We start from the raw sequence: 22,314 nt of genomic DNA, 5'->3' as shown, positions 1-22,314 counted from the left end.
CAAACGCACTCTCCCCTGCTCATCCTCCCCCTCTCTCCCTCACGTTCTATCTCTCTCTCTCTATATATATATATCGCTAACCATCAACGTGGAAAGAGCGAGCAAAACTTTTGTTTCCTCGTCTTAAACCTGCAAGTTTCCATGAATAACATCAACATGTCACAGACTCTGGGGAAGTTAGCGTTACCCGTCTGCTCCGGGAACCACGTCTAACTGGCAACTACACACAACAAGCACACACCAAATTGACTACCATGTATGTATTCCCGATGGCGGTGACCAATTTAATTTCATGCTCTAAACATCTGCATCCGTGTCAGACAAAGGAGCGGGGAAGAGGCCCCATTGATCCGTGGGGTCTGGGACCAGCTGCCAACAGGGCATAGCACTGATGAATATTAAATAGGCCAGCATTAATATGCATGGGATTCTTCGGAGTTGTCTAGACGTGACAGGGTGGCTCCGGTTTCAGGTCAGGATGCCACCAAACCTCTGCCAGCCGCCTCTCCAAATAATGTGTAAAAGTGCCACTTTTGTTTTGGAGAGCTTGTGCGTTTGGTTAGTGCTCTTTGGAGGAGTGTGTGTGTGTGTGAGTGTGTGTGTGTGGGGTCTGATCCAGGATTAGTGGGAGGGGTGTGCGGAGGTGTGGTGCTCAGTGGGACGGCAACTGAAAGCTGGAAAGGAGGAAGCGACACATTCTAATGTGGCCAAATCTGCCTGAAATCCCCCTCGAGGACCACCGCACCAGCTGCAACACACTCACCTCGGCAGATAAAAACATCCATGGACTTAAGGGGTACAGACTGACAGGTACAGATATGTATACATGTACGGCTCAATGGCTTTAAACACACACACACACACACACACACACACAAACGCACACACACAGAGAGCATAAAACAAATGGATCAACCCAAACTACACAGATGCCATACGCTGACACACTCACACACACACACACTCACACAGTGACACCCATCCAGCCCCCTGCGGTGCGGTAGCATGGGCTCCCCAGCCCACATGTAATCAAGTCGGGCAGTGACTTAGTGAAATTGCATTAGCTACACTTTCATGGGTTTGATGAGAAAGCGGTTTGATCCTGAGATGAATTCCGGCCCTGCCCAGATTTAGGCGGGGAACGAGCGAACGTGCGATGCCTTCTTTAACACACTCCAGCGTCTCCTGGGACCGGAGTGTTTCTGTATGCATCTGTGAGTGTGTCAGAGAGAGACCGAGAGGAGGAAATCCGGACAGGCGTAATCCCTAATTTACAAGTGGTTTGAATCTCTTTCTGTGTCCGCAATCCAAATGTGTGCGCCTGTATGGAAAAAAGGGACAGAAGTCCAAATACTCGAGAGAATTTACTTTGTATGTATATATATATATATATATATATATATATATATATACACAAAGTATATATAAAATATATACATATATAAAAATCTCCTAAATGTATATAAACTGAGTTTATTCATATGTCTTAATACAATAGGCTTCGCCATGCATGCAGGTGAACCCACTTGTAATCTCTGTATGTATGGCCAGCGTGCTGATCTGTGTTTGTGTTTATGTCAACTGAAGACCATCAAAGGCGCTCCGGCTGGTCTCTGATTGGGACCGGCAGGAGGGCAGCTGTGTGATTGGTGGAGTTGAGGCGCAATCAAGTCCACACACTCACACGCCGTAGGCTCACTAAAAGGTGAAAACAACTTGCTGTGCTGGTCAAGAAAGCATGAGCAGAATGCAACATCAAAATACAGAGTTTAAATGCGATGGGTGGGATGCTACAACATCTGCACCTCCCCACAGTATGTGCAGTAATTGAAGAAAGTAGAGGCACTGCTCTTCCTCTGATTGAGGAGTCTAATCTGTGCTGTTAGCCAGCACTGCACATTTCATGCTGAATGGTGCAAACAGAAAGCAACATATATAATAATCCAATTTTCAACTCCAATGGCCTCATTTGTCTGGAGCCGTTACGCTATAAACATTAGTTTGGGAATGATCAATTCAGGTAATATCCTTCGTGTACGATTCAGATATATTTAAACGTGTGTGTGTGTGTGTGTGTGTGTGTGTGTGTGTGTGCACAGTCGGTTGCATATTCACCGAGATGAAACCTGCCGATCTAATAAGAACGATTTCCGTGTCAATAATGTATGACTCTCTGGTCAATTCCGGGCATCCCATTCCACTCAGACCGTCTCCGTGTCTGATTGGGTCTTAATGAGAGCCTTCTATTATTAAAATTAATTTGATGGGCCGGTATCTGCTGCACCACCAATGGGACCGAATCCGTTCCTTAGCCGAGAATAAACGTTCTAAATAAATAATAGCATAAATAAATTCAGGTGTAAATTGAGTCGGATTAATTATTAAAAGCCTCACTGTGGCACACAATGTGTCTCTGTGGTCTTGGGTTTAATGGATGCACATGTCTCAGTGGTGGAATGACAATAATGCACTCCGGTAGCAGAATGGATATTAATTGTGCAGAATGTCTCTTTTGAGACATGAGGAAGACTCATCCTGTCACATCATGGGACAATTTCGGGGGGGGGGGGGGCTTTTTGAACAGCTGTTTGTCTTTCAAACTTGAGCAATGTCAGTTCAGTATCAATCAGTTGGCAAGTTGAAAAAAAAAAAAGCTTTGTACAGACGTCCAAATGTTGGTGACACAATCAAGGTTCTGTACTTTGAGCCAAACATGCTGAAATAGTGACAAACGTGACCTGTTGGTGGCGCTAGAGACAAAGTTAGGTTTCCTGAAACAGTTCTGCCCGTGATAATTTTGTAGTAATTTGAGCAGAAGCAGCATCACTATAATCATGAAGGGTTCAAAAACACTCTTTTCTTTTCCGCCAGGGTCTCTCGAATCTGTCAACCATAACAAAGAGTTGCGAAGGAGTGATTGAGTACATGCACGTGAGTGTGCATGTGAGTGGATAAAGACCAGGGGAACTAATCGGACAGAAAACCAAGTGTCATCACATCTTTGATTGGACCCAGCGGGGAATCAGGCAGCACATTGCACACCCTTTTCTTTACCCGCAAGAACCCATTGCATGCAGGGAAAGCAAGGAGGCGGGTGTTTATCTGTCTGGCTCCCAGTGAAGCTGCCGCTGTGCAGGTGCCAGGGTCTCTACAGCCTCGTGTCCCACATGCCCTTCTTCCAACCTTCCTTCCTTCCCTCACTCGCTCCCTTTTTGTATTTGTTCATCCCTCCATCTTCTCCAATCAGCAGGTCTGAGATTAAAAGTAAACACAGAGGTGACAGCCAATGCCGCCAAGAATGACAACACCAATGCTGATTAGAATTAGCCTCAGGTCGGAGAAGATACACCGAGCTCTTCCTCTCTGATTAAACGTCGGCACTGTGTAAACTATTACAACCTCGCTCTCGTCTCCTCCTGTTGTCCTCTGCGTCCCCTCGTCATTCCTATTCTACCTTACTGCGTCTAAAGTCTGATCTCAGAACTCCAACTTAGGCTATATTTAGGTTTTTATCTCAGACGGTCGTAGTGAGATAACGAGTTTCTTCCTAAAAAGTTTACATTTTGATTATGCGACAATATGCCTCCCTATAGCTTGCCGACATCGGCCACATCTGAGGTTCAGAATCAGCTTTCTCCTCTCTAAACTATTTCAGGTGCACGGCCATCACTGCACCGACGGAATAACTGAAGGAGACACGCGTGCAGTGTCTAATGTGGATGTGCTTTGGTTAATGCAGGACTCATTTGGGGTGACATCCAGACTCACTCCTAGGGCTCCAGCAGGTGTTGCTGGCTTGCGTTTGGATAATCATCTGTGATTCACATTTTGTCTTGAAGTGGAGAGACGCAATTACTTAATGAACTGAAAAACAAAGTGCAAAGTACTGCCAGCAATTCTGTAGAAGACGCTCCAATTTAATAGGTCTGAAAGCGCATGGCAGCAAGTGTCATAATCATATTACTGTTACAGTGTACTGCTGTATTTTGAAGCTTTTTTTTTTACCTTTCATGCCAGTAAAGGCCCCAATTGAATTTGAGTCAAATGCTGGCAACATTTTGTTACACCGTTTGTAATTTCAGCACCAGAGCTACTGTAATCCAACCGCTGGTCCCACCGCAGATGAAAGTCCAACGCTGCATTTACATCTGCGTGTGCGTCTTTGAAGAGCAGGGGAATCGTATCTCCAATGTTTGAACCAATCAACCGTGCTGAAATCTATGTACGAGCAAATTGAACACGATGAGCCCAAGCCAACACTCACAAAATAAATACTGAAAGCTAGGACATCTGCACAAGCGTGTGTGTGTGTGTGTGTGTGTGTGTTCCACAATATGCAGAGCTGCTCTATATTTGCTTTCATGCTGAACACACAAATACAGGCTTTTCACAGTAATAGCCTGTCAGCCAACAGAGGTACCTTGGCATTTTTTTTATCTCCAAAGCCAGTTATGTCGCTGCTGGAACAAAGAGACTCATAAGAAGGTCTGGCACCGGAGCGAGAGGGGAAACATATGTCACTTTCTAATGGCATTCCTGCAGGGTACAGGACTCGGGTATGGACTCAGGTTACAACGTGCTAGTCAATTACAGCATGTCGGACATGTCATGTATGACATTACTTGGCATGCATACTTCATGTAGTGTCCACACACACACACACACACACACATCTGGCCACTATGAAAGCCCTCATCAGTCATTGATGTGGCTTTACTACATCACTCAGCTTCAAGGGTAATGTTATGCAGGAATAAGGGCCAATTAAAGGACACCCTTAAAAAAAAAAAAGGGTGAACCTGAGGACATTCGGGATATAGAGACAACATTTAACATGTTCGCCCATCTTTTCTTAGTCGTCCTTGAGACAAGTCGATGAAAAACAGTAGTGTCAGAAAATGTTCCTGCGCGGTTTCTATAAACGTGTTTTCCTAAATTCTCTCACCTCTGACACTGAGATACGGTTTCAGAAATTTCTAAAAACATATTACAAGGTTGTGAATAGTTATTACCTCCTTTATTACCTCCTTTAACAAGGTTAATCAATAAGGTTACTCTAAATATTGGACAAGTCATTATTTATTTGACATTTACTTTAATTTGCTTCTGATCTGTTTTTGATCCGTTACTGAGTCTTCCATGTTGAGACACCTACGCATTCACACGCACGATATTACAATTGTAATCTCCAAACGGCAAAGAGCAAGAGAAGTTTAACACCAGCTAAGAAAGAGGAGCACGAATCATCTCTTGACGGAGCAAGAAAGCAACAAGAGGAGAAAATAAATCAAAATGCAAGGCATCAAATATGGCTAAGAAGCCGTCTTCGACATCCCAGCGTCATAATCCTTTAATAATTATCGATTTCTTCACCGACAGAGTTGAGCTCTATCTGAGGCTCCGTTATGAATATGATAAATCATAATTGCAAGGTCAGCGGAAGTCAAATATTGATCACCCGACAAGATGAATGAGCAACCATCATCCTTGAGCTCTGACAATGCATGAAGATAATTCATTATTGGAAAGAGAATAATTGAAAAGGCAATAAACTCATCTGAAAGTGGCTCTTTGGCGTAGAACGAGGTTAGACCTCGAACACGTTGGCTAGTTTTATCGAGCGGCTATTTGAATGATATTTGGGGGGTCAGTTGGTGAGGGGTGATGTCTCTTCAAAAGCCACTTCATCATTCTGAAACGTCCAAGCTGTTCTGAGCACTGAACTTGCCCTAAACATCGTTTGTTTACGCATACACTTCTGTGAAAGCGTGACTGCTAACATCTGCTAACATCTGCCGCCCCTGATATCCCACCTAACGCCTCCACCCACGTCTCCCACGAGACATTTTCTTCCATTTGCACCTCTTCTCCCTCCCCTCCCCATCGAGGTGTACACATCAGCTTGACAAGGAACACCACTTCTGGTCGCCCCCCAGCAGCCACTCTTCTTCTTCTTCCTCCTCTTCCTCCTCCTCCTCACGGGAACATGATGCTATTATACACAAACAAGAAGCCTCTAATAAAGCGCAGGCTTGTTTTTCTATACCTCAGACTGAGCATTAGGTATAAAAGGTGTGGGCAGAGGGAGCTGTTTGTAACTATATTGTTTGCGTACGGGACTCAGCCAGACGGCTCCTTTTGTTCGCCGGACGCCGAGAGAACAAGGACATTTGAATATCAAAAGGAAAACGGGGAACGTGTGAAATAGAACTGGAACCCGAGGTGATTATGAATACATCTTCAGAGTCGAGCGAGGTCAGAGGTGGGAGAGAGTTGGGAATGGGAGTCTGTGTACGTGCCTGCAGGGAAATGGGGAAGTCTGAAGTGTGTATGTATATCCGGGGCAAAACCTTATCGCATAAACATAATGCGACACAAAGAGAAATAACAAAAAAATGATTTAAAGAGGCTGTGAATGCATTACTAACTCGGTGCATGGTGCAAGACTGCATTGGTTATTGGGATATATTCACACTTCAACTTCCAAGTGACCACTGGGTTACTCCGAGTCATCCCACACACACACACACACACACACACACACACACACACACACGATAGCGAGGCAATCAAAAAGCAGGGGGCGTGTTTGGGAGACATGTGGAGGAATATGAGGGGGGGGCAATGGTAACACATCTACTGCTGAAAAAAGTGTTATTCTCATAATATATTCATAGGGAACGTGATTGAATCTGGATGGGGCTCTGTGATCCTAGAGTAGTGATTTGCCGAGGATACAAACACTCCGTACACATTCAGACGGACAGCTGAGGAACTGCTGCACACGTGAACATGCTCTGGCTGGCGGTCTCACTACATACGTTCCCCAATATATTCCAGATGTGGCTACATATGGAGGAGTAATAAAGTCTTTAGATGAAGCATTGGATTAATTGAAGCGTTCGAGGCGTGCTTCAATTGAGAAGGCAAGCAATTAAGTCCCCCCCTGTGTGTGTGTGTGTGTGTGTGTGTGTGTGTGTGTGTGTGTGTGTGCGTGTGTGTATGCGAGGCATGCGACGAGCGCCTGTGTAGCTGTCTGCATGCGTGTAATGATATATGGTGGGTCCTTACAACACTCAAGAGACATGCATTACAGATATTACAGATTCATTTGAAACTCATTAGAGATATGTGGCTCCGGGTTGGTTTAAAAAACCATTAGACGTTCTACTACACAAACCACTGCTGCTCGGATTCTTACTTAAAGTTCTGGGAAACAGACACTTGACGTATGGTAACCTCTCGAACGTGAAAATATGGTTTGGATCAGTATGTAGTGTTATTCACAAAAGGGCAGCAAATACAGCAAAGGCTTCTGCCAAAAAACATCTGTACTTCTGACTTTGTACTCTTTATACTTTGTATAGCGGGATTTAAAACAAGCAATCAAACTCTTATTTCCGAGACGATGTTGTGCTGAGCATCCGAGTTAATAACTATATTGACTTGAAGCCGACCGTTTCGGAAACTCCAAGCGGAGAGAGACGAAGAGACACACATGACTAAGCTTTAAGTGTTGAGTAATCCCACAGCCCGAAGAACTCATCAACTCAATCTCTCGTTTCTAACTCTTTTGCGCTCCCCTCCCCTCCCCTCCCCCCCACAGTAAGTTTAATTTGAAGAGAGAGGGAAAAAGTCCCTTTCCACACCGTCTCAATACATATTTTTCTAATTTCTTCCTTCAGAAATCTCTTAATGGCTTCTTCGCTGGACCCTGATGAAAACAATGACTTTTAACCTTCCCCTCCCTCCCCGTCCATCGTACCTCTCCCTCCATCACAGTCGACTTATTTCACTTTCTAAATGATTTCTTACTCCTTCAATCTCTTTGCAGCCTTTCAGGCCCCGGCCCGGGCTTGTGGCCGGTGCTGTGCATTGTGACAGGTGAAATGAAAGCCCAAGAGAAATCTCATCTTCTTATAAACGCTCCGAGGCATTCAACGTGCCCGTCAAAAAAATATATATTTTCCCCTTTTTCTCTCCGAGACACCGACAGATGGAAGAGGAAGAGGGAGAGGGGGGGGGGGGGGGGAGTGAGCTGTTATTTGAAGACCATTTGGGGTTTTCCTTTATCCACAGTTAATCAATGCTGTTCTTCTGTGGTGCCGGGAGGGGAACTGAGGCATCTTTGCATACATTTACAGACTAGCTACTGTATGAGTGCCACAACTTCAGTCTGTCTTTTGTTTATTTCTAAGATAAATACAGAGAGAAGCCTATAATGAATACTACATTATGTAAATAGTTTACGGAAAATAGTCATAATTAGTTATGCAGATATCGTCAAAGGATAATTTTTCCGTGTGTTATGGAGTAGTTTTTGTACAGATTAATTAAAAGCACTTAACTGTTCTCGTCTCTATCCATCTCCCACCTTTTCTGTTTCATCCAAACAATGTGAGGAAAAGAGGAATAGTAGCAGACAAACAGCGCTGTCAGGCACTGCTGATTGAAACCTCAAGGTCACAGGCAGAGAAACAGAGAGAGGGAGAGGGATAGAGAGAGGAGAGGAGAGAGGAGAGAGGGCAGAAGTAGGAGCTGTAGAACAGCTGAGCCTCTCCAGGGTCTAGCCCGGCAGCGCTCTCTGTGCTAGAGAGCTTTTCAAGGCCTCTCCCTGTAAGCGGATTCTGCAAAGTCACCCTGCTCTCTGCTCTCTCTCTCTCGTCAATCTCCATCTCCGTTTTCCTCTCCACCATCCTGTTGTCCGCCTTTCTTTTTTCTGAAGTGGAACTCCTCGACCTGCAACAGGCCCTTCCCTATCTGGACCCTTTTGTTACGCCGCTCCCTCGTCTCCGGCTGGATCCATCCACACCTCTGCCTCCATCGTAGCCACACAAGACCAAATCAACCTCACCTCCCTGCACCTTCTTTTCTATCCTGCCATTCAAGGCGAGACATCTTTTCATAAACTCTCTACTCATTGATCCATCGGCACTTGTTCAGTAAGCTTGAAGGTCTGAGATCTCTTCTCACTCGACCCACGCCTCCCTCCCTTTTCTTCATCCTTCCACCCTTCACCTTCGCTCTGTGTTCCAGCTGCTCTTTTTCTCTCTCCTGCTTTATCCAACAAACTCTGCCCAATTTATTCTCTGTCAGATTTTACTTTCCCCTTTTCTCACTCTTCTGTCAATACTTTTTCACACCATCTTCTCTTTCATCCTTTCTTCGCTCGTCTCACTATCCTTCCAGCCGTCGTCGCTTCTCCAATCCAGCTGTTCCGGAGTCTTCCATACCACCAATCTCTCTTTCTCTCCCCTCCTCCCCCCTCTCCCCCCCGTCCTCACCTTGTAATTCTCCACTCTTGCTGTAGAGTTCTCGTCTCTGCTCTCTCAAGTAGGCACTCATGCTGATGGCATGGGAAGACGATTCAAACCTGCAAAACGCACAAAAGCTTTAACACACGACACGACACTTCAACACACAACGTCACAGGAAACAAAAGGAAACGCGATCCTTACTTGAAGAGCGACTGCTTAACGCGCTGTGGTTTTTTCTTGGAAAAGAAGGCAGCGAACTCACTGCCGGTGCTGGCGTAGGAGAGTTGAGCGGATGGCTCCGTGGCGCTGCGGCTGTTCTTCACGTCCAGATACTCCATGAGCAGAACCTGAAACGGCAAAACGGAGCGCCACGTCAAAAAGCAGAAACCTTTATGGGAGAATTGTCCTTCAGCCAGGTCACATGGGGTCAATCTCTCCATGCATCCTTCGTGCTTTTTGTATGTAGCGCGGCTTGTAGCGTCACAATGTATGGCAACACACAGTCTACCAAGCCAACCCTGAAAAACAAAAGAAAACCCGAACTTTGAGGCCGCTGACACGAGCGGGTGCTTCTCGAAGCTAAAAACTTTGTCGACCTCTTCCCCGATCTGTCGACATGATCCATGGTGAGATCCATCAACGTCTTCTCGTGCTTCATAAAATTCTTATCACCGTCTAACAATAGCTGAGGACGAGCACATCGAAACTGTGGCCAGACAGAGAAAGTGAACTTCCTCTCCTCCATCATCTGTTGCTTTCATTGCCTCTCATTTTTCAAAATCTCTCCGTGCTTCATCATCTCTCACGTTTCTATTTTCTCCCTATTGCTCCGCTTCTTCATTCCTCTCTCCGTGCGAATACATATGTTCGAAAATAGCCTCCCATATCTAATAGCTTCATAATTTAGCAGGGCCATTTAGCCCGTGTGTGTGTGTGTGTATGTGTGTGTGTGTAAAATTCGGAGGCGCCGCGTGGGTCAGCCCAGAATGGGACAGGAGTAATGGCCGAGCAGATGGAGATCCATCCCGACCATAATGACGCAATTAACGCTGCGGAGAGCTCCCCCCATCATGCATGGGAAAGCCATGCTAGCGTCGCCGGTAATTTGAGTGCACAGACACACACGCATGCAAGTGCACAGCCATTAAAAAAATAATACTTAAGCAGGTATCCTGTATGTTCTTTCACAGGTTTCAATGGCGTATTACAACAACAACAACAACAACAACAAAAAGGTCGAGTTTGTTGAAAAGAGAACTAAAATGCATTTCTCTAACTCCAAATTGATTTGATGTTTAATAATGCTGGTGTCACACTGTAGCGACCGGTCGTGAACGTAAATACGCACGTTCAACACGCGCACAATATCTTCTAATCACTCTAACATACTTCCCCACATCACAGGCCGCAGCGGAGGCCGTCACACCGGCAACACCAGGGCATCCACTTGCCACTAGCCTCACGCAGCAGCTAATCCCATCAGTGTATTAATTACTAATGATGAGCTGATGGCGCGAACTCCCCCCCCCCCCCCCCCCTCCCCCACCCGACTTGCTTGCGAGCTAACGCCCAAGCAGACTTAATGAAATGCCAGCGCTGGGCTGATGAAGGGGCTCCGACCCTACTTAAATTGCATTAGCCCAGAGACAGAGTGAACTTTGGAGGCAATTAGCTGGACGGCTAGGACAGAGAGGGAGATAGAGGAAGAGAGGGATGGGAGGCGACAAAGCAACACGGAAGGAGAGATAAAACTTTGAAGTTGTGGAGAATAGAAAGGGCAAAGGATTATGGGAGTGAAATGCACACTGAACAGAATGTAACGGAGGAAATGGGAACGGAGAGAGAACGACGGAAGAGACGAATATGGAAGACAAAGAGCACAGGTTAAATAACCAGTTGTTGCTGATTGAACAGCTCAAAGGGAAGTTAAAAAGGAAGACTTTAGTGGAGAGAAGAAGCTTTTGTTTGCAACGTCGCCTCAAATCTGCAAAGCTGCCTCTTTTAAAAAAGCGCTTTTACTTTGTTGCAAAGCCCAAACTATTGCAAACGTGTATATTCTCGTTACAAGTGGATTGGAAGACACCGACTGAATACATCTCAATCCCAGTGTGCAAACTAACTATCAAGAACAACAGAACAATCTCAGAAACCACACCCTCAAGAAAGTGCCTCACGTTTCTTTCTTTTTTCTTATAAAACGACAAAAGTTTTCCAATTATAAATGAATCACAACAACATCTCACTTCAAACCTTGAAATATATGGTGTTGTCGTGTTAATATGAGCCAACGTCATCTCCACCTGTCAACTATTCCAGTGCGTCCCCGGGGAATTGATATGAGCAAACTACTACGTGTCACACGTAAGCTGCAATCATCCACACACACACACACACTACCCCTGTTCAACACAAACACAGCACAGCTAACTGTGGTTATAGCGTCACGTGTTCCAAATGATATATATATGTATAAATAAAACCCAGTGCTTGAGGATGATATCTACGTTACAAAAAGAATCCACTAAATGTTGCTCCAGTGAATACGTCTGATGAATGTAAATATAAAAGATATTTGCTCTGTTTGACATTGTACTCGTCTGCTATTCACCGATAAAACAATGGAGCCGTCCATCCTTTCCACGACTACTCACATGACCTGCATGTACTTGTCTCCGTAAGACAATCTCCCTTTCTTCCTTCCCACTCCCTCTCACCCGTCAGGTCAAGCATATGAAATCTCATTAAAACTGCTATTACTCATGCAACAAAAGAGGCCCGGATCCTATTACTGTCACCCGTGTGTGGCCGCGCCGCTCATCAGCGAGGATCAAAAGTAAGGAGAACCAGAGAGATCAGGAATTAGTAAAAAAAAAAAAGAAAAAGGAATTGTGTTACAATTAAGGGGGGAAAAAATGACATGAGAGAATTGTGTTAAGATATGAGACCGAAAGATGGAATAAGACAGAATGAAAGACGTTAGCAAAACGGTAATTAGGAGACAACGGGGACACAAAAGGCGAAGACAAAAAGGGAAAACAAAGAGTTCGCTTAGTGTCTGCACCCAGAGCGTCACATCAACACACACACACAAGCTCGGTTCCAAATGGGACCGTATCAAATTTAGTAAAGGCCCGAAGCATCGATATGTCTGAAGCTGGCTCTGATCTCAGAGGAAGGCTATCGGTAGTGCAGGTAGTACAACATGAAAACAAAGTAACGTCTCTCTCCATATTTACTTCTTTGTTTGAACAGTTCAGGTCACAGATCTGGACCTTAAACATGGAAGTATCCTCTTAGCAAGGATCCAGATAAGTTCTTCAAAACAGTATCTAAGACTCTTCACACCAGATACTAAGAGTGTTTAGGTGGCTGTGTGTGTGTGTCTGTGTGTGTGTGTGGGCGCACATGCAAAACTCACGTCTCTCCCAAGAGCTCCTCTAACAAAGACAATCCTTTCCACCACCAACTGTTTAATGTAATTCTATCAACCGACCAACCAACCAAAAAATGTTCGGCGCTTGAATGTCTTGGGTCTCGTCCCAAACTTAAATCAGTCCACTGCGCAGAGTGCCAACTTCTATTAAAAATAAAAAGGAAAAAAAAAAAATCTTTGTGATTCATTATCAGCACTCCCATTCATTTCTTCCTAACCGAATCTCCTGATGTCACTCTCTGTATCCTCGTCCTCCATTCTGTCCATTAGCGCCCCAACGCCCAACAAATCAGTGCAATTAAGAGAGCATCACTCCAGGCTTTGCAGGTGCGCACTTGTCATTGGATGAACTCTGCCATCAATTGGCTAAAATTGAAGAAATAAATATCACTTCATTTTCCCTTTCCTCGTTTCCATCCCCCGCTTCTTATTAAGCGTCTCTGGGCTTTATTGAAATCGGCTGTTTTCCCTTTGAATCCCTTCGGCTGGTGTCTTGTCACAAAACATATTGACGGGTGTCCCTCGCTGCTAGCTTGGAGTTAGAGCCCTGGAGTGTCCTTGGCCGTCAAAGAGAGTGTTCTTCACGCGGCCTCGTATTGATCGTGTTCCAGAAACTTCAATAACCGTCACAAGTTCTGACAGAGCTCCGGCCACAGACTGCTCCCACAGTACTGAACTACGGCTAACCAGCGTGGGGGGGGGGGGGGTTCCCACCTGGAGCGCACCGCTTCTAGTCCATCTTTTGAAGGCCATCTTGTTGACGAGGGAGAGGAAGATGTGTTCACCGGAACCCATTTCATTCCTCTGTGTGTCCTTGCCGTGTCCCCAACACATTCCCTTTTTGTGTATTTATTGCTTGAAACAAAGACGGCAGAGGAATACCAGAGGAGTTTGAATCTTGTTTCTATGGATACTATCCATTAAGAAGATGTGAGTTGAATCTTTTTTTTTTTTCTCGGAGACTCGAAATAGCAGTGAACGCGTTGAAAGGGCATTACTGTAATTTATTTTATCTGAATAGCAAAAGAGAAGACAACACTGATTAAACATACAGACCACTGACAATATTACTCTTCACCGTAATTGGTTGAATTTATGGGTGAACTTTACCGCTGTGGTTGCTCACTGCGACTGTAGTGAAGTGTAGCCTTCATCTGCTGAATTCTATTCATTGTAACCGTACAGTAGACACAGTGCAGCATGTTTTTAAGTGCCATCGAGTTCACTTATTTGTCGCGAAACCGGCACCTTGCATCTCTGAGAGCATGTGAGAACATCGATGTATTGTATTCTCTGACTCGTCCAGTCGCATCGCAGCGTCCGTGCCTAAAACAATACATGTTGATGATCCTCCAAGAGCACAGAGGACATGCTATCGTGTTCTCTTTCGCAACGCAAGTCATTAAGCGCAAGTCAAGGAAATGATTGCAAAAACATACACGAGCGGTTGATTAAGTCTACGGCTCTCCAGTGATTTGATGTCGTGAATATACGTACGTGGGATGGGGCGGGGGTTGGGGTTGGGGGGGGGGGGGACAAGAGTCCATGGTGGCTGGTAGACTCGCTCCGGCGATATGTAAATATGACAACGCTTTGGAAGGCAGAATAAATGTGACACGTTGATTAAAATGTTGGGGCGAGAACGTCGTCGCGATGTCTGTGCTTCATATCTAATTAAAAGAGATCATTGTCTACTGGCTGCTCGCCGGCAGTTCAATTCGCCTTGTTTTCACTCCGTTGATGAGCCCAGAGAAGGCACTGCATATTTAAGCCACTAGTATATGTCTATATGTTTGTCTCGGTTAATCAATGGCAATGAAAGGATTCATGAGGGGAGTTTAAAGGAGGAATGAGATCAGAACCACATGAGTTTCTGTTAGAGATGGATGGAAGCAATGTGTGAAAGAAATCCTCAGTCAGTTGGTTAGTGCCACCAAGCGTACTCTGAAGCACAGAGAGGGGCCCACACGTCAAAACGTCATTCTTTATTCGGAGCCCGCATCAAGAAAGCTTTCTTATCTCTGGCTACAGTAGAAAATTAAAGTTAATATACTTAAGTTCCAGTTCTCTGGTGATGTTTCTATGATCTATAGGCACAAGGTAGATAGACGGCACCTATCCATATTTTGGAGTGCAGGCTCAAAGTCCCTCGTCTGCAGAGAGGAAGCCACTCATTAAAAGTGGGGTTTGCACGCCGGTCACACACACACACACTCGCAGCAGACAACGGACCCGGCGAGCGGTCACCCGGTCACTCGCAGAATGCGCAAATGCCGAGCTAATTAGCAAACTCGCGCGCCTCAAACCGAACGGCCGACAAGGCCAAGAGGTGATGAGCGTCAGTAGCCGGCGACACTCTGTGGCAAATACACATTAAGCAACACTCCCACTGGGTGGTCCTAATGAAGAATTCAAAGAGAGGGTTGATGAACTGTGATCTTTCACGAACTGTGTTACCCAATTACCTGATAACATATTTGCGACTTCTATCTTTTTAATGATTCAAAAAGGAAACTTGTGGATTTTCTTTCCTGGCGCCGAATGTTGTTTTGACAAACATTTACATCACATTAAACTTGCCGGGCTGACAAGACTGTCAGATGCGACTATATTCTTATTTAAAGAGGAGAGAGAAGCGCATTAATCATTTATGGTCACTGTGATTTCTTTGATACGGCAGTCTGCTTTGAAGAACTGGAAAGTTTCCGATGGGAAATAGGGAAAAGGCAATCATGGATATAGGGACCAGCGTAGCAAAGGCACGCACTGGGGTGTGCACTTAGAAATGGAAATTCAATAATGGTGTGAATAATCAATAGATATACTCACTCTCTCTCACACACACACATTCTACAGAAAGCAGACGATGGCAAAGTAACCTCGGAAACACTCCTTTCCAGCATCAATACCGCCGATTATCATCCGGTCCTCTTACGCTTTGAATCAATACCGCCACACTCACATTAACAGCAGAAGCATCCCCAGCATTCCTGAGCAGGGATTAGAACCATTACATGAATCTGGACTTTCAAAGCGTGTTGACTTGCTTCCCCGTTCTAAGCCTGCCGGGCCTCAGCCACACGTTGACATAGCGGGCGTTTTCTGTGCCAAAGCCGTGGAACCGGGTGCCCCCCGTGTTTCTCTCGGCTCCTGCATCCGTCTGCTGGTGTGTCATGTGGAAAGGTCAACTTGGGGGGGGGAAACAACGTACCGAGAGGTTTCTGCACATGTCAAAGATGTGAACTGCAGTGAGTAAGAGGTGCAAGATGTACTGTTACGGTAGTTAAGGGACTAACAAAGATCGCAAGCACATTTTGACCGATGGAGAGAAAGTTCCTGCCCCTTTGGGGGTCTTAGGAGGTGAGATAAGGACTCAGCGTCCTATAAAAATTTGACTGTGGGAGCTGTAGGAATTTAAACGATCTCGTTGCTGATACGCGACTCTCTCAGACTGAGTGGGCTAAACGAAGGAGGTGAAAGGGAGTGTGGGAGTTGTGAGGGGGGGGGGGGAAGAAGAAAGCGAGATAATGAGATGAAGAAGGAAATTGGAACATGGAGCAAGAGGAGTACGCACAATGTATGTGTTGGGAAATTGAGAGACTGCAATACTAGAGACGGCAAAGGAATGATGCTGAAGGGAAATGGGAGAGAAGGGAGGCGAAAGAACAAGCAAGAGATGAGAGAAATGGCAGGAGGGAGAGGGAGAGGGACGGACGAGGGCCTTTCATATCGATACAATCGGTCAGGAAATAATAACACGAGTGAGTGAATAAGAAAACCTCATTTCACGTAATGAGTATTCTAATCAAGAGATTACATTATCTCACATCGCAGAGACAGGGGAGAGCGAAGCCCCCCGGCGAACTGGGTGTTGGCAGTGAAGGCGTGCTGGCGAACGGCTTAATGCCTCCTGTAACGGAGCACATGCCTGTGCACGGTCACAGAAACACATGTACTGTAAAACACCTAAACACTGCTGTGGTAAGCAATCCATACATGCCAGCTGGAAGACTGGAAGACACTCCACTTATTGGAAGCGGACAAGCTGGGCCCCAAAAAACGATCAAAATCATGTACTTAAAAAGATGGTTGTTATCCATCTTGTGTATTTATAGACAGCACATCTAAGCCATGGGTGGGTGAGAAGTCCCTGTTAAAATGAAGAAGCACCTCATCCTCTAAAACAAAGTCAGGCTGGTTAAAATGTGTCTATACACACGAGAACTGCTTCGGAAAATGTGATAAATTAAACATTACACAGCTCCCAGTGAAGCAGCATAAGGGAAGATGCTGTTTACTTGGGTATAAACAAACACACACACACACACCGATAGCTTTGAGAGCAACTACAGCCACAGAATTTCCTCCGTGATTCACCAGAGGTCAGCTCAACAGCTGCTCGTCCCCTCAGCCAATCAAACAGGAGCAGGGAGCAAGAACCCCGCGTGAATGCGCGCCAATTAAAAGAACCTTAAATTAATCCAAGCAATCAGGCTCTCCCCGTCTCCTCCTCTTGCTACTCCTCACTGACAGATTGAACGCCATCCATCACATCGCTGCCAGTTCCGCAACTGATTAATTTACTATGAGAGAAGGTGAATTAAATCAATGTTTTAAGGCAAGTGCGGGGTGGAAAATAAATCAATGACAAACAAATCTCCGTGGCGGTGGATGAAAAGCTAAAATCCTGGGGGGGATGCCAGCAAGGGAAGGCAAAACAAACAAAGTGCAGTGCCACCATATGGCCCAATACTTAAGTAATAATGTGAAATTAACGCTACAAAAGAGTAACGCCATGCATCAAAGTTTGATGCATGGATTCTACAGGTTTCTGCTCACAGAGATTAAATGTCATATCTCATATCTGACCTGCAGCACGGTCTGGATCTTGGCGGAGACGTCGGCCTGCTCGTACAGTTTGATGCCCTCCTCGTGGGCGCCGCGCGGGCACTGCACCGCGATCCGCTGCAGGTGGGCCAGCACCACGCTGTGAGCCTGGGCCACTGCCTTGAACTTGTCAAACAACAGCTCCAGCAGATCCAGCAGCAGCCTGTAGAGGGAGCCAGAGGGAGCCGAAAGGGAGGGCAAAGATGAGCAACGGGAGGGGGGGGGGGGGGGGGGGGGGGGGGGGGGGGGGGGGAAGGAAAGACGTGAGGAGGAGAGGGGGAGAGATTTAGAGAAGTGATGAGAAGCAACACTCAATAAAAATGAAGCAAAATTGATGCGAGACATTTTTGTTTTTTCACTTTTGGGAACACATTTATTTGGTAAGCCTGGCGCAGCATTCACTTGACAGTTTATTAGTTAGGAAAATACACGACTTCAACAGCAAATAGCCTTGGATTTCCGAAAGAAGAAAACAGAGAGCCGCCCAGGAATACAGCTTCTGTTTTAATATCAGAAAGAGAGGAAACTTAGGAGCGTGGTGTGACTGCTCCAGCCAGCCAGCACACCAGCTAACACATTTGTTTTTCCTATCACAAGCAAAGACCACAAAAGGTTCTCCACACCCCGGAGTATTTAAAGCAGCTGAGACACACTGAGGATCGTGGTAAACGGCATCCAAATCCGTGCATTTCATATTTACACCATTTCGGTTACCTGTTTTAATTCACATTTTGTGTTCAGCACACACACACACACACACACACACACACACTCACGGCTGTATTTCTCCTACAGCAATAACCCAGCGCCTGAGCCGGCTGTGAGGGAAGTAGTGAGCGAGCTGGACTCGAAATGAACAGCTACTCTCATTAGTTCTAAATGGCTCTGGCTGAAGAAGAGAGCACAGCTCAAAACCAAAAGGACCTTCCCACTCGATGTGAGTGCTGCGCTCTGGATCGGAAACTCTCGGCAGCTTCGTTCTCCACTAATGCGTCCACGCAGACTTTGCTGCACCGGCTTTCTAAGCAAGGACAAAGCTTTCAAAGTAAAAGAGGGAACACAGGTTACATTAGCAGAGTCTGAACGAGTATAGCCAGTTCACCCCGTGCTAGTGAGTGCCCACTTTATTTTAGTGGAGTTACACGACAGTGAAATAAATATATAGTGTTTGTCTTGCACTTGTCATTTAGCACTCTCCTGTGGCTTTTATGTTTGTTATTGGTGGAGACCTTTTCTATACTTTTCTCTCAGCGACTACAGCTTAAAAGTTCAAAATATTGTCATTTTGAAGTCCAAGATGGAGCTAGATCTTCTGGGCAGCTGACGCATTCTAACACAGATCTAACTGAATGAAACAAACAGTATTATTATCAGCCAGAAGGACAGCTAACCAGAATAAAAGTTTGCGGTTGCAAACCAAAGAAGCCGAGACTGCCAAAAGCGAGCATACCATCTATTAAGTGTACTCAAAAAAGCACCTGAGAGCCTTCATTAATACCATGTCGATACGAGTTAATGCTGCGAGAAAAGAACGCACGCTAAAAGTTTTGTGAAGTGGCCAAGGATTCCTGGGAAGGTATCCGGATAATGTAGAGGCAAGATGGATGCTTCACTGGGGGGCATTTGGGTTGGCTGTCTGTCACTACACTGGCAGTAGCGGCAAGTAAATGTTATTAATGGAGAGGAGAGCAGGCACAAATCACTGCGAGCTATAACTCAGCCAATGGAAGATGTTCACGAGACGGAAAGAGAGGAGCTGTGAAATGCCAACGAGCCAAAGGAGTCGCTCTCCCTCTCTCCCTCTCTCCTCCTCTCTGATGTATAAACGGAGAAACTTTCAGAATTTGACAAACAATTCATGGTCGTGTATGCCCACGTAGAAGTGGACACACGCACAATGTACGGCTCTGACCTGGACACCACTTATTTGGTTTAGTTTCTTAGCACACGCCACTTTACCCCTCACTGACACACGCAGGTAGATAGACACACACACACACACACACACACACACACACACACACACACACACACACACACACACACACACACACACACACACACACACACACACACACACACACACACACACACACACACACACACACACACACACACACACACACACACAGTGTAGACAGCCTAGTCCTCCTCATTATCTCCCAGTGGAGGCCATCCTAATCCATATCGTCTGTTCTTTGAGGCCTCACTTCTCATTTCCCCTCAGGATCGAAGCTCACACACACGTTCGGGAGAGACAGCAGGGAGCACACACACGTCTACGTACAGTCTCTGACGAACTGATCGGCACCTCGTGTGTGTGTGTGTGTGTGTGTGTGGTTGTCGGCTGTCAGCCACAGAAATGGCAGTAAATAGGAGCCTGCAAAGTGTTTAAAAGAACAACTTTTGAAATATCAAATATGCCCGGTCATCCTGCTGTCGTACACAGATCCACAGAGTAGAAACACATCACACAGATTTGTCCCTCAGACGTTTCCAAAGACCACTCTACTGATCAGACAGAAGAAGAAGAAAAAACAACATTCTAAAAGGAGTCAAGCAATCAATCTTGTGATCAATGTGCTTTTCTTGTTTTTAAATTGGATTTCAAATTCTTTTTTTCTTAATGTTTTTTGGTCATTCAAGCATTTCTTCACTTTGAAATCAGCTTTCTTTCTGAGGGATTCAGAATCTTTTATTTATATACACACCAAAAAGCAAAGCAAAAAAGAGATATGCCTCATTTTTTTTAGTTCAACAAGACTGCTTTGATGTAAATTAAACTACTCACAGATCAGCAGCGCACGATAATAACTTGTGGGAACCTGTATGGAGTATCTTACTAAAAGTACAAATCTAGTGAAAAGGAGTTGGAAAGGAAAATGCACCTCATTGTGTCCGATCACAGAGGAACATAAACCTCCACCAGTGAGCCGCACGCCGCCGTAAAGTGCTTAAGTGTTGCAGTGCTATAAAATATAGTGTGTAATATGCAACACCATTGTTCCCTACAAGTGGTACGCTGGCTGGAGTTTCCATAGCAACAAGCCTCGACTTTAAATTGAAGTGAACATAGGCAGAAAAGGTGTGTGTCCACACACACACACACACACACACCTAAGTGTTCGCCCCAAATGCGAATGCTCCGACACGTATGCGGTGTTAAGCACTCGCACACATACACACAAGAAGGCAATTTTAAAACAATCTGTAAGGAGTAGAGCTGGCAATGAGCTACATGGTGGCCGGTTACATCGAGGTCAGATGAGATTCAGCGGCAACCGGGAGAGAGAGGGAAGGCAGGCGAGGCCGGAGAGAACATCCCTGACAGAAAACAAGACGATCCTCTTAAATGGTTCGGGATCAGTGGACTGAGGCCTGCGTTTCCCCAAAGTCCGCCCACTGCACAGGTCTGCAGGAGCCGATGTGACTGCTTCTTAAAATGCAGCCGTCCTCTACGGCAGGTGTGAAGCTGTTTGTGTGTGTGTGTGTGTAACCGTGACTTGTCTAGGTTTAAAGCAGCAGAGAATCTGTTTTCATGGTCTGAGGCGGTCTTTATTGGGTTTCATACCTGGTTGACTGTCTGACTACGAACACCCTGGGACTGCATTCACAACATGGTGTCTACCGCCCTCACCGTCGGCTGCACACATACCCAACACACTGACTGCGTGTTAATGAGTCAGAAACGACTGGTGACCGGTCCAAGCTATAGTTTTAGTTATAAACTGCGGTACTGCATCAGTGAGAACACACGCGATTGGCCACCTTGTGCTTAATGACACTGCGGAGTCTAGTGTAACATTAAAAACTCTCGTCTAGATAAAATACTGAGAGGATTACAAGTGACAGCTTTATTAAGGTATTTAATCTGTGGTAACAACAGTAGCTGCACAGTGCCGTTTACACTGATCATTTTTTGGAAACATTGCTGATTCTACTAATTATTTCTAATCAGGCAAGCATCATCATTTCAAATATATGACTTTAATCTTTCCAAAGACCCGCTTATAGTTCCCTCTTCATGGCGATCTGCTGACTGGATCTCCTATTCCCAATTCATTTATTTCCTACTATTAATCTCCAGTTTTCACTGATTAATAGCAATCCTCACTCTTCAGGGAATCAGTCTGCACGCTCATGAGATTTTCCCACAGTGCCTTCCTCCTTCAGTCGGTGTGTCCTTACCCTGCCCCGTCTCATTACGACTGTACCTTGGCTGGCTCTCCTGGGCCAGGTTCTCTCCTCTCTGGTAAGCATGGTCTGCTATCTGAGTGGTGGACCTCTTGACGATCTGTTTCAGCTCGGGTTCCAGCCGCTCCATTATGGCTTTGATGGTCTCGGGGATTTTCTTCAACTTGGCCAGAGCCTTTTGAGAAAAACAAAAAAGGACAATCGATGGAAACAGTTCACTTGGCGCAAGGAAGGAAACGGCAGCACAGAACACACGGCGTGGACGTAACAGAGCTGGAGGCGTGGAGATTGACGATTCACAGTGTGTGTGTGTGTGTGTGTCGTGTTCTCCAATCTACCTTGATGAGGATGCCCATAAACTCAGCACTGTTCTCCTCTGGATCCACCTCAGGGAGGTCCGCTTGGTTCAACTCCCGCATGTCCTGCTGCAGCTCACGCACTGAAGAAACATAACTAGATATGTAAAAATTCAGTAACAAACTTCTTAAACCTTCTTAATAACATACTATATCTTCTTCTTTTAAACGCACACACACCTGCACC

The 22,314-nt window shown here is 45.6% G+C and overlaps 1 protein-coding gene across 2 annotated transcripts in view; it reads right to left on the bottom strand.

The window, feature by feature from the left end:
- The window catches only part of exoc4 (exocyst complex component 4), a 91,876-nt gene that overhangs the window by 60,173 nt on the left and 9,389 nt on the right, over window positions 1–22,314 (bottom strand). For both annotated transcript variants that reach the window (XM_079183461.1, XM_079183460.1), the window contains exons 6-10: window positions 22,110–22,210; window positions 21,792–21,946; window positions 17,560–17,740; window positions 9,459–9,604; window positions 9,285–9,373 (exon numbers count right to left, since the gene is read on the bottom strand). In XM_079183461.1, the coding sequence (XP_079039587.1) occupies window positions 9,285–9,373; window positions 9,459–9,604; window positions 17,560–17,740; window positions 21,792–21,946; window positions 22,110–22,210 (672 nt within the window). The remainder of the gene's footprint in view (window positions 1–9,284; window positions 9,374–9,458; window positions 9,605–17,559; window positions 17,741–21,791; window positions 21,947–22,109; window positions 22,211–22,314) is intronic.

The sequence above is a fragment of the Pholis gunnellus genome, assembly GCF_910591455.1.
Source record: "Pholis gunnellus genome assembly, chromosome: 22".
In the NCBI taxonomy this organism is placed as follows: Eukaryota; Metazoa; Chordata; class Actinopteri; order Perciformes; family Pholidae; genus Pholis; species Pholis gunnellus.
Note: the sequence above shows the minus strand (reverse complement) of the source record. Positions and strands in the feature narration are given on the sequence as shown.